The 13,765-nt window shown below is 35.6% G+C and overlaps 2 protein-coding genes across 3 annotated transcripts in view; both read right to left on the bottom strand.

Annotated features, from left to right (window-relative positions):
* LOC136029111 (3-hydroxyanthranilate 3,4-dioxygenase-like) overlaps positions 1-378 on the bottom strand; it is a 45,363-nt gene extending 44,985 nt beyond the window's left edge. Inside the window, exon 1 of the mRNA XM_065707185.1 lies at positions 181-378. Within this exon, the coding sequence (XP_065563257.1) occupies positions 181-263 (83 nt within the window). The 5' untranslated portion in view covers positions 264-378. The remainder of the gene's footprint in view (positions 1-180) is intronic.
* Positions 379-8,662: 8,284 nt separating this feature from the next.
* The window catches only part of LOC136029109 (histone-lysine N-methyltransferase SMYD3-like), a 39,513-nt gene continuing 34,410 nt past the window's right edge, over positions 8,663-13,765 (bottom strand). For both annotated transcript variants that reach the window (XM_065707178.1, XM_065707179.1), the window contains exon 9: positions 8,663-10,576. In XM_065707178.1, the coding sequence (XP_065563250.1) occupies positions 10,363-10,576 (214 nt within the window). In that variant the 3' untranslated portion in view covers positions 8,663-10,362. The remainder of the gene's footprint in view (positions 10,577-13,765) is intronic.

The following is a 13,765-nucleotide window of genomic DNA, read 5'->3' as shown; positions in this document are numbered from 1 at the left end:
GATGAATCTTCAATAGGTAATCATTTAGGCAATGAAATATCTAAAACCAAAGCTACGTAACATCTCACTGATTCAATGTGCTAGGGGCACATTGGAATTGATTTCTAGTGAGCCGTTGGAGTATCTAACTTACCAACTATGAAATAGGGATCACTTAAGAAAAAAAAAATATTAACTTACATCATTTTGTTGCATACGGGTGGTAAAAAATATTTTTGATTTTCTCGAATCCATTCGTCAATATTGTGCTGTATCAAAGCCATTTTTGCTCATCCGTCTTCCAAGTCGAGATTGAAACTGAAAACTTGCCAAGCCTTTGGTTACCAAACTCTTCGATTTGAAATCTTGCATACCCTTCTTTCGTCAGACAGGAAGCACGGTTGCTTTGATGTTGTTCAAGATGGCATATATTTATGTAGAGAGGTGTACCCGAGGGCAAAGGGGGAGGACTAGTGGGCTAAAGCACCCCAAATATCTTATGTTTAAAATGTGATCTAAATGCCGGATAAAATTTGGCATTTAAATAACTTTAGTAGTTTATTTTCATTTTTTGGGGTGCAAAAACCCTTGAAAAATTTACCAATTGCTGCTTTTAAAATACAGGTTTGGGCTTTGAATCATTACGAATCTCGAAATCCTTTTATTTTTATTTTTTTTGCTTGACAAGTTCATTTCTACTCCAAGTTGACAAATCAATTAACAGATTTTTTGTGGGGAGGGGGGGGGGGTAAAATCTAACTTTCAAATCTGGATGCGGGCAATTTTATTCTTTTTCAATTTTCCAATGGAAATATGAAGAAAGGTATTTTATATGAAAATACCCAAAATAAGCTATTTTTCAAAATACAGGGGAAAATAAGAGACGAAATGAGCCCTGTCTCTTCTAATTGGCACTCCCGGGCTCCTTTTCCCTTTCCAAATAAAAGAAATTAAAGTTTTATTTATTTTTCAATTCATCTAAGCTATGGTAATTCTTGATTTGCCATAGGGGAATAGAGGGCCAAGGTCTTCATAAAAATCCATTCCCAGTCTTCCAGTAAAAATCGCTTGCTTATCACATTATGATAAAAAAAAAAAATGGGTTTTAATTTTCATGTCTGCGTTGTTGCTTTTCAATATAGATAGTCTTTTAAGTGTTAACGAACACTTTCTTTCTTTCAGTCGGATATGGGAACGGAGGCGGAAAGTTCACAATTCGTTTTCATTTTGGTTTGTTTTTCATTTTGTTATCTTTTTTCTCTCTCCATCTCTCTTCCTTCCCGGCCGTTGGACCTTTCAGGGGGGACGGTGTGCTATTGTGATTTTTTCCCTTTTTGATCAAATTTGTTGTTAAAAAAAATGAACTTTGAATCCTTATTATTTGAATCCTTAAGCTTTCAACAAACCATTACTAGCTTTCGAAAAAGACAATCTTAAACGGCGACCAATCTCTCCTCCAGCTAGAGTATTTGAAAAACTTTATCAGTGCTGCCAAAAGACCGGCATCGTAGATTTTTTTTTTTTTTTTTTTGATTTTTCTAAAATCAAATAATTTCTTTGCACTTTTCCTTATGTCTTGTTACTAAAATTTGCTTGTTAAAAAGGTTGATTTTTACCTTAGAATTTGCACAAAAAAGGTGAAAAAGGGCAAGGGAGACTGAAACCCATGGGTCATTCCCCCCTCCAGCTGCGAAAAAAAATACAGTCCTCAATGCTAAATTTAAAAGTTTTTTTGCCGATACCTCGTCCAGACTATCCGTTTTTAGGAAAACTTGATGAAAAATTAAAAAGGGGATATCTAGTTTTTTCTGTTCTACGCCATATTTAAAGTTTATCAACCACTTTTTTCTCCTAAAAAAAAAAAAAAAAAAAAAAAAAAAAAAAAAAAAAAAAAAAAAAAAAAAAAAAAAAACATTATAGAAAGGAATATCCAAACCCCAATATCAAAATGCAAGATTTAATGGATCTTCTAAGATTTGAATAGCTCCTCCATAATTTCGCATATGTCGCTGCGAATTTGCATATTTTTGGAGGGATTAAAAAAAATAATGTCGAAGCCGAATTATTATTATTGTTTTGAATTAATATTGAAAAAAAGATAAACATCATATTACCGCTTAAGGGGATGGGAGGGATGATTCAAGGTTGGGATGTAACTAGGTAAAATATATAGGAAATATTACCAATCACAACCAGGAATTTATACGAAAAATTTGTCGAAATTAACTCTGTAATTAAGCGTCTTAAATGTTGAGCGTAAGAATACCGTGAGAAACAAAAATATGAACAGTAATTTCCAAATTTAGCTGTTTACAAGACAACCGAGCATACTGCAACTCGTAAAGACCCGTACGAAGAGCTTTGCAAACTACTTCATGCCCTTATATGTCAGTGCTCAGATTTGAAGAAGGCTGACGACACTCTCAACGCCACCCTACCATGAGAATTAGGCAAGTGAGTATTTAAGTAATTTATATAAACTATTCTTATATGCTAAATTAACCCCTGTTTTCAGAAAAACGTTTGGAAAACACTACCACCAGTGTAGGGGGTTTGCAGAGGGCCATATTAGTACTGAGGTTTATACTCCGCTCCCAATATAAGACAACCTATTCCAATTATTACTTACATAGTTATCTTTTCATAGCCTATAGGAAGCCGTCCGGGGTCAGACGAACAATAGAGACCTCTGTAAAAAGATATTACTCAATCTCCCGTTCAAGTCACCAACCTCGGAGCTAGGCAGGGGGAGGGTTCTCCCACAGGCAAGACCCGACCGGTTTCCTTACTTATACTCCAACACCTCATAACTTGTCTCATAAGATACCCTCATCAAAATAGGACAAAAATTCTCCTAAGCCAAAGAATCGCAGCGAAACTAAAAAAAAAACATAATCTAAGTAAGGAAAAATATATAGGGTTAGCAAAATGAGGGAAACCTACGATTTAAAGAACTTGACTAACTAAAAACAGGACACAAAAAAAAAACGCTCAACTTCGGAGCGTGGTTGTTCCCTTTGACATTCAGCCAAATACTCACAATTCTTATCAAGGCCGTAACTGCGCAGTCCCCAACAATCAATGAACCATTAACCAACTGCAAGAAGACCAGACAACTTATATGACATTATATCTGGGTTGGTGGATATGTCACTGTCTAATTGACTCTTTCTGTCATCTTAATTAAATGGCTTATGCATTCAAGAAGTACGATTCTCGTGGAAAAAGCGAAAACAAAAGGATTAAGCTTAGAGGGAAACATAACAGAACAAAAGCACATTTATCTGATAAATCATTTGGGCAGGGCCCAAACATTTAATACAAAGACAAACTCAAGAATCTCTTATAAGACTGCATAATCGAATTCGAAGACAAACTAGGAAATTGGTGGTAGCTTACTCCCGTTTTTGAAAATTTATTATTCAATTTTTTTATACGGTCAGCAGCAATGACCGCTGCATCTGAAAATACAATTTCAGCATAGTCCAGAAATTTTCCGCGGCTGTCTTTCCACCGGACCTTGAACGTTTCCAGCCGCTACTGATTGGTTCACGAAGAATACGGTCCGGATTGTCACAGGCAGCCCCAGAAGATGTCCAAACCAGTGAAATGTCCAATGGGCAGCCTGGTGTGAAAAAAATAACTGGGAAACTGTACCCCACAGGGGGTCATTGCTGACAAAGTCTGTCTATGAATTCCCTCAATTCTCTGGAGCCACTTAGATTGAAGAGCAGAAGACGGCGCTTGACAGCTGCATTTGCAGGTCAAGTTTCAGTTCTGTACAAGAATGGGCAGACTGAGGCTCCAAGAATCTTCATTTTGGTAGCTCTTTTGATTTACTTAAATACACACGAAACTAAAAACCCTCTTAATTTATTTAAAATGTTGGGCGCTTATCCAGAATCTAAGACTAACACACTGAAATAATTACAGTACTGAAAACAACGCAGATAGGAGGATCTTTAGGCACAGTCCATAAGGGAGTCGTTATTCTAGAAATCTGGTGAGTAGAAGCGAGTAATTGGGTGCTTTAATTTCAGAGAGAAATCCTTGCGGACGATTTACGCCTTTTTGAGATTGGAAAAAGAGTGAAATGTTTCATATGCGCGGTCAATGCAATAGAATTTGAAAGAGACATAAAACGCAATGTATTTTCGGGAATAGTGCTTCATTGATTTAAATCCGTAAATTGAGAAGACATTTTAGTATAACGCTCAGAATTGAGGATTATTGTTGACAAATTGTTTCAAACTTGGCGAGAGTTGTGAAGGAAAGTAGGAAGCGTTTCTTTTAGGGGTAAACTGCAAGTTCGGAGGTTATAAATTCGGCAGTTTAGAGAAAATCTGTTGTTTGACGGTGAATAATTAATGTCTGAAGTGCTTTTTTTTGAATTTTCCAAGCCAACTTCTGTTCTAATGGTTCTAAAACTATTCTGTAAAAATTACCCCTTTCTAGCTTGAATCGTTTAGCTACAAATCGCTAGAAAGACATACTAGCCCTTAGTTTTATATATATTTGGAAATAAAAGTGTTTTTTAATTCATTGTATTGCTGTTGCCATTATGGAAAGGTCCGAAGAGGTCATAACCAGGTTACTACCTTCTGTGACTAATCACATAATTCAGAACTTTTTTTTCAAGAGATCGTGTGTTTTTTGTGATCATAGAAACTATAGTATACCACCAAAATATTTCTTTGTTTGTGAGTCTTCCTTTTTAACAAGCCACTTTAAATTTTCGCCACCATTACAGCTTATATTAAGTTCAATAAGTTTTTATTATATAGAGGTAGTTTGACTCTGAACTGAGGCACTGACTACGCTTTGAGACCCTGTACTACTGTACTTGACTATGGTTGACTTGACTACAGTCAAGTCAACTACAGTTCTGGCAATATCCGAACGTCAAAAGTTTACTTCTTTGTCAGTAAAGCAATCGTCAGATTGCCAGACAAATTTTTGGATGAACTTAAATGGAGTTCATTTTTAAATAGCCTAAGACCACCGATATCTTTAAGCGGCCTGACTCTGCTTGGTGACAGGAGTTACGCAAAGTCAACTGGAGTTCGAGCGTAAGGCGATCAGAGTAGCTGCGACAATGAAGGGTAAAACGCTTGATTTTGACTCTAACTCAACTTAATTGGAAGGTCCGAACGCACTCATACACAAATTGAGCCTCTAATTGTGCTGCAAGAGCCTCACGAGATTGATTAATATGCCATTATACTTAGGAGCGCTGTGTAAAATTCCGATGTTGGACCAATACGGATGATTCTCACTTGTCCTAGAGCCATAGCCTACATTAAATCGGCTGAAATATAGTCTTTGCTTTATGTCAGTAAAAATCATCTGAAGCTGTTCCACCAAGCTTTTGTTTCTTCAAACCTTGTATTTACTTTCAAATGGAAACCTTCGTACAATTAGAGAAGCAAGCAGGTATCAGTTTCAAGTTGAAGTTAGAGTTCCACCTACTAAGGTTTGATATCACGGCAATTCGAATTTTCGGTTTCTCAGTTCATCTTTGCGTCCACACACGTGCGCTTTAACATCTGGCGCGTATTTACGTACAATAGCTGACAACTGTCTTACTCATTGATGTGAGATTCAACATCTGATCCTTTTTTTTTAAAGAAATAAACACATTAACAATCAACCCAAAGTGTACAAGCTTGTAAGGGTAAGCATCACCCTTTACAAAATCCTGCACACACAATCACTAACAGCCATCTTTGCCCCTTTCTCCCCATCCCCCAAAAAATTATAATAATAGAACAATCAGATGGAAATAAAAAAATTAAATATACAATAGATATTCACGACCTAGCTGGATGTCGAAGAGGCAAAATTGAAAATCATTCGTCTACCCTATCTCCTCGACCCCTTTAAAAAAAAAAAAAAATCGCTCTAGAGAAAATTCGCAAAGCAAAGATTAAAATTCCTAAGTAGAGAAACAGTTCCTTTCAGTTCACTGCGAAATTTATGTAGCTCATCAACTGCGAATACAGCCTGGGGTAAAGCCTCACATGCCTGAGGGTCACCATGTTTTTTTTTAGAAAAAAAAGGATCGCTTTGTAATAAACTGAGGTCACCGAACTAGTGGCGATGCTCTAGCAACGTAATGACTGGAATTAACGACAAGTCCAAACATTTCACTAAAACACCTAGGTAATAACGCGCTAGGTAATAATATTTCTTACAAACTTGCTACTAACATCTGTTACCCCTTGGCCTGCAACCGCAGCTATCCAGCGCCGTCTCGATACTCCTCTATCTAAGTGGTTCCGAAGAATCTAGGGAATCCGACGGACTGACTTCGCCAGCAATAACCGTCTGCTAAGTATGACTTCCCAGTCACTCTTTTCGCACCAGGCTGTCCAACGAACACTTCACTGGTTTGGACAAGTTCCGCGGCTGCCTGCAAACACTCCAGCTCGTATTCTTTATCTCTTTAGCGGCTGGAAACGGCCAAGGTCTGGTGGAATAACAATCTCGAGAAATTTCTGGACCAGACTGAAATTCCACTTTCAGATGTAGAGGCCATTGCTGCTGACTACCCAACGTGGAGAAGGCTGACAACACCACCCCAGCATGATAATTAAGTAAGCCTTTAAGTAATTTATATAGCCAATTTTTATAGGCTAAATTAGCCCGTATCTTCATAAACACAGGTTTGAAACGCAACCACCAATGTAGGGGATTTAACGGGGGGTCACAGTAGTACTGAGGCTTATACTGCACTCTTAATGTGAAATAACCTATTCCAATTGCGACTTATATAGTTATCTCCTCACAACCTATAGAAACCGGGGTAAAACTAACAATTGAAACCTCCGTCAAAAGATATTATTTAATCTCCACTTCAAATCACCACCCCAGAGCTACGCAGGGGTAGGAGAACACCCAGGAAAAATCGAACCGGTTTCTTATAGTCTAAAAACCTTAGGATATCTTATATCATAAGAAAACCCTCATCAAAATGGGAGACGAAGTCTCTTAAATAAAAAAAATCACGACAAAATTTCCAAAAAATCAGAATCTAGGGTAGGAAAGATCTGTAAGCGTGAAACTTACGATTATCTTGTACGTACAACAATCAATTAACTAAAAACAGGACAAATAGAGACAGTCCACTTCTAACCAGGGTTTGCCTCTTTGACATTTCTCCTAAATCATGACAATTCTGACCAAGACCTAACTACACGGTTCCCGACAATCAATGAACCATTAATCAAATGTGAGAAGATCAGGCAACCCTGTGTGATAGGGTATCTGGGCTTGTGGATGAGTCATTGTCTAGCTGACTATTTCTATTTCTATCTTAATTAACTGGCTTATTCATTCAGTAAAAGATTCTCACGGACATAGTGATAAAGAAAGGAATAAACTTAGAGGAAAATATTACAGAACAGAAGGAAATTTGTCTGATAAATAATCGGGCCAGGGGCCCAACAATTATCAGACTACATATTCAACTTTGAAGACAAATTTGGAAAGCGGATGACAGCTTACTCCTATTTTTGAAGACCCGTTCTTCAACTTTTTTTTTATATATATTATGTTTGGGAACACCTTTACTTACATAATAGTTTTTTTTATGAGTTTCTGTCATCTCGCTCATTTATCTTCAGTACGGGTTTTTCAAAAATTTATATTGAAAGGTTTTTTTTCACTATAAATGCATTTTTAAAATCGTTTGATTGGGTCAAATTGATTTGTTTTCTTATTATTTATTGAAGATTGGAGTAAAATTCCAAAAAAAAGAATATGACTCCAAACCATTGAAAACACTTCTTATTAACGTAAAAATGCTTTGCAATGACAAAGCTGTAAGTAACCCTTTGATTATTTTGTACTTATTAAATTCCAAAAAAGGAAAACTTGCTATACAAAATATGTCCAATATTTAACATGACTGTCATAGAAAATATTACAATTACCTTGCATTTTTTTTCTCTGCATACCGTCCTTGAATTGCAGAGGCATCATTCACTGATCTTAGTAGGATTGCAACTCATCAGTTGGATACCTTTTGCAATTTCTTTGCAGGTTTTTATTCATTCCCTTCTTTAAGGACTAGACATTTGTTTCTTTGGCAAATTTATTTTGAATAATTGGGAGCAAATAAAAATCTTCAGTCTAATAATAACAGCCACCAGACTGAATTTCTCTATAAATTACTTAGTTTGGAAAAAAAAACGATGAGAACTGATAAGACCAAAATTAACGAGAATTAATTGCAGCTTTTGTACGACCGGTCTCATTAGCATCCACAGGGAAGAGCAAAGGATACTTATTTCCCTCAAGTTATATCACTAAAAATAAGCAAAAGAGGAAATTTCGTAATACTAGTCAAAAATAATTTTGGTCATATTGAAACACCCCCTCCTTAAAAAGTGCACAAAGACTCCCCCCCCCCTCCTGCCTTCCACCCCCTTCCTGTCAGAAAAAAATAATGACACGTACTAACGCCAGAGCCTTTCACCTCTTATTGATTGACTTATTGTATTTCAACATTTGTGTACAGTGAAAATCTTTTGCGACTCTACCTTTCTGAGAATCTCATTAAGGTCCATTTGACCATATTTTGTCATTAAAACATAACTAGTTGTGGGGAATGAAAAACAAAATAAAATAAAACAATTTGTCAAAACGGTTAATCCTAAACTTTCCAAAGCAAAACGCTCAATCGAAACAAAAACAATTTTATTTTATAACAAATTACATTTAAATAGTTTTAATAAAACGTCGTCGCGACAAAACATTAAACTGAACATAGTCCTTTTTATCTATTCTTTGTGTCGGACAAATGTTAGCAGGCATCTACATAAATGGAATATCTAAGTTCATCTCATTAATAAGAATCACAAGCGTTCTACTAAACTACCTTAGTTCAAGACTATCGTACGGGCAAATTCTTCAAATGACATTCAAGCACTACTAAGCAGAATTTCGAGCTCAAATTGTGATGGTTCAAAAGGACTAAAGTTACAAATATATAAGGGACAAATATTCTCTAGAGCCATTGATGAAGCACAGGGCGTCGACTTTTCAGTTCCAAGTATTTTTGTTTTCCAGGGTGAAATAGCAAGCCTGTCACTCAGCCTTGTGACAGCGAGGGTTCAATCCCAGGCCCCGTAATGCCAAGCGGAGATCAATCTATTGCACTACCACAGGATAGTTTAAAGTTGCAAGACGTCAATTTAACATGAGAGTGGGATAACTACAGTGTCATAGTGATTATTGATTAACTTACAACGTCTTAACTCAGTTGTTCAATCAAGTTAGAATTGTCAGGCCATTTACCAACTATCTTTTGAAGTAAGGAATAGAAGATACGATATAATTAAACCTCACAGCTTCAAATTATCGTAAGAGCCAAATAAGACATTAGAAAACAGATTATAAGACATTAGAAAACAGATTCAAGCAATTCGATATAGTTCCTTTTCAAAGATTATCTAAAAAATCAATTTATTTATAGGAACTCGAAAGTGATAGTGATAAACAGTTTTACCATTTTGTCATAGCCCAAACTTCGCCTTCAAATGAACACGAGGTTCAAAAATCAACTTTCATTAAAAAAGAAAAATAATCAATATAAGATTCTTCGTATATTTGCGTCCTGGGTGCCTTTGGATTGCAACAACAATCTATGAAACTACGTTATGTGGTCCGTTCAAGAGCTAACTATTTTTAGTGAATTTTTCAATATTTTCTAGACATTGATGTCAAAGCACTCGACTCATTAACAGTCCAAACTGAATTTAAATTATTATCTTCAAAAGAAATAATTTAAAACTAAGGGCTAATACAAAAAAGGAACAATTTTTTTTTAAATCGACATTGTATGCTCAAATTATTTATAAAAAAGGCAGCTTGATCGAGTTTTACATTTTGATTCGCATTAAAATATCCTAAACAAGTTGTTCACGCACAGACAGAAATCAAACACCCAATACATTCCTGATATTTTTTCAGCTCGATTATTACGATAGTTTGCTGGGATATACACTGAGAAAACTCCTTTTCTGAGATTTACTCGAGGCTTATTTTATGGACTCAATTAGTTTAGCTTAAGAAAAAGTCATGTAAGACTGTTTTCAATTTTGATTCTCTAGGCACTTTCTAGAATTTCTTGTAATAATTGAGGGAAAAGGAAAAAACATATTATTGAAATATGAAGAGGCATTATGGGGAAAATGCTTCTTTCTTATTCCTATGGAGAAAATCCTGGGAAATACTACTATTACGTTTAAGTTTTAGAAATTAGACATGAGATAATCTTGAACTAGGGTAGCCACTTGAGCGTTTCAAATAAAGAAATCAACTTTCTGCCGTCTAAAAAATAAATTTAATGATGTGTTACGGTTCAGAAACTCACTATATCTACTGAGCATGACGTTTCAACATTGAAGCATGATAAGACAATTCCTTCACTTGACTAAAAAAATCTTTGTGTTCCTTGTGCGTAAGGCTGAGTATTTCTAAGGCCTCTTTCAAAAATACAGCAGCTTCAACGTCCTTGCCTTCATTGAATTTAATTTTTCCTAATTTTGCCAAAAGCATGCCCAATAACGGATGGTTTTGACCGTAGTATTCCCTAAAAAGAAGCAACAAATTAGAACAGTAAGACAATTTCAAACTTTAAAAAAGTTGAGCATATTCAGGGTCGTAAACGTGGTCCACTAGTCTAATCTTGTTTTGAAAATGGAACATACCAGTCTAGCTATTCTTACAAAAAAGACGCCAAAACCACTAATTTCAGAAACTGGACCAATAGTCTCAAAATTTGAACCCAAGGTCCCATGAAATTTTGTTGCCTTTGGGGTAAATGCGCAGTTTTTCTTAATCCTATCAGCCTGCTCTCTATTTTTCAAAGGTCCCTTACTTTCAAATAGAATGAAAGCGTGGATTTTTATAGAATCCTCAAAAATAAGAAAAAACACAAAATTCCACAATTTTATAGATGAGAGCATCGAACTTCTTCTATAGGTTTCTCTGCACTGCTGAATTTCATGGTGTAATTTGCATTGGTTACTTTCCCTTGGGTGTGTTTTCCCCTCCCCTTTTCAAAAATCAGGCAATTTTCTCATGCTCGTTGCTTTAAATCCATAGCTTTGAACTTCACAAGATTTTATACCTTTAAAATCAACCTAAAAAGATTTTTTGGATTTATATATTGTCATCAAAACTTTTTTTCAACCTTCTTTAGAGTTCCAGTTACTATTACACCTGGCTGCTTTTTACCAGAAGCGACCTGGTAAGGTATCATAAATAATACCTTTGTTAATAGAAATACATGCGCATCAAAGCTGTTTTTTCTTGAATAGATTTTCTTTTTCAGTTGTCTTCTTCTATGCATAAACGCTTATCTTCAATAACAACTAGATAGGGTAGTTAAGTTAAATTTACAGTATATTGATCTTTAAGTGAAAAATCGGCGTCACTATTCCTACATTGTGGTTTCATTCTAATTAATTTTGTTTGTACTCTCAGACTCTTTTCATCCATATTATGTGACTAATGTGTTTGAATTGGTTCAACTAAACAAACGTCACATACTAGAGATACTTAGACACTAGTAACACCACTGATTCAACCCTCGTTGCAATTGCCAGATAATAAACTGTGTTACCATTGTTCAAATTTATCACGGTGAGAATTGAGACACATTCCCCTGGCGCATATGATTCGCAAACGTGATTATCACAGAACCTAAAAAATTGACTACAGAAAGGAAAAAGCCGATGGCTTTTTTTAGTTGGATCTAGTGAAGGACGATCCCGAGGGGTGAGGCAGCGGAGTCACTTTAATATGAAACCATCTTGTGCATAATGGTATAGTTTATTCGGTTACTAATATAAGGGAGTCAGAGTCTCCCACAGCTTAAGCGCCGGTTAAAAATGCATTTTTTGAATGATAAATGATCAAGATGGTGAAGAGAAGCGTATTGAATGAGAGTGGGCTATCCAGAATTTTTCGGGTCTGAGTAATTATTTGAAATATTATGTATGTGTATGTATATGTATTGTATATGTGTAAGTACATATGAATGAATGAATGTATGTAATGGGTATGTATGTATATGTATGTGAGTATGTGTATGTATATATATATATATGCATATTATTCAATTATTTATTTATTTTTTGTGTGTGTATTTGATGAGTTAGTATTATTGATGATTAAAGTAACATGAATTTAGTCGCTATTACAAGCCAGAACGGCCTTTTTGCGACTAATTGATATATATGTGATATAAAGGTTTTGAATAAAAATCTACCTACCTACCTACTACGGGCTAGTGTCCGTTCTTTACCAGGTTCGCCCTTAAGGGGCAACCTTGATATACCGATATATGCTGTGTGTTCAACCATTTGTAACTTGGAGCGCTTTGGATAGGCAGACATAGACATTATGGATGTACACAGGGAGGAGTGCCTCGGAGCTCACTCCACAAAATGCAAGATTTTTTTTTGAATTTCTGGGCATTTCTCGTTCAATTTATCGAAAAAGTCGTTTTTTAATACATGGGCTCCTTGAAAAACAATATGCGTACATGTCTGATAGATGTTCGTACACAAAAGATGGTATATCTAGAAGGATCCTTGGTTTAACAGGCTGCATTTGTGTTGCTATAAAGGGGTGCTATTTCTGCTGCCATGGACAGGTTAACTAAAAGCTTTTTAGCCCATTTATCAGCCTTTTAGGCAAATTTTCGTACGTTCATAATTTATTTTTTCCACCGAGTGTTCTGGGATGTAGTCAGGATTTCTGAAGACGGGGCATTTATTATTCACAACAGTGCGAACTCATTATGTGGAAAAACTTCAAAAATCATGTTGTTCAAGTTTATAAATAGTTGAGTCATCGAACATTCTGACCCTTTCAGCATCCACTATCCCTCAACCCTGTTTACAGGCATTGTAGTCGCTCACGCTTTGTGATGTACTACATGGCACGGCAGGCGTAGATAATAACGAAGGCACTCACTTTATGAACACATTTTGTTAATGTTCACAAAGGAATATCTAAATGAAGCGGAAGAAAAACGTTCTGAGGCTTTCAAGATTTGGCGTTTGAATTAGTTCCTGAAAGTTTCATTCATACAATTCAATTACTATTTTTGAAATATATCAGAAAGATCATATTTGCTTGAGAGTTGCTATTTCTATCAGCATAAACGTGAGTAAATTAAAGATTTCAGGATATAAATTTTTAGTACATATACCAAAAACACCAATAGGCGGTGTGCCCAGGCCAGAAATTCATGTGTAAATCAAGTACTGAGACTTATTTGAGAACGTGTCCATTTTAGGACATCCCCATATAGTGGGTTAAATCAAAGTTATAGCAGATTGCTAAATAGCTGCCTAAGATAAGCAATAGTTTACAGGTTCACTTTCTTTCCAGCAATTTTTAGGGTATATTTCTTTCAGCATATATTTCCCCTCTAGGTCATTAAGCAATGTCCTAAGGTCTGTTACATACGTTCAGAATTTGGTCCTTTTTAAACTAGGGTAAACAATCAATTTTCAGATGAATTGTTTTAATAATGCAGAGAAAGTATTTGCGCTAGATTAGTGAAGCTTTAACAGAATTTCAAAAATTGACACATGAACGAATTTTTACAAGTCTCATCTGTCTTGATCTCCTACTTTCTTAAGAATGCCATAGAAAGTTTGTCCCGGGGCTAATTTTGACCTTTTTTTCTTTTTTTTTTTTTTTTAGAGAGAGCCATTGAAAGGAGCTTTTCATAGTGTTGAAAACTTTCCCAAGAGTTACAACA

Source organism: Artemia franciscana, chromosome 7, assembly GCF_032884065.1.
Source record: "Artemia franciscana chromosome 7, ASM3288406v1, whole genome shotgun sequence".
NCBI lineage: Eukaryota > Metazoa > Arthropoda > Branchiopoda > Anostraca > Artemiidae > Artemia > Artemia franciscana.
Note: the sequence above shows the minus strand (reverse complement) of the source record. Positions and strands in the feature narration are given on the sequence as shown.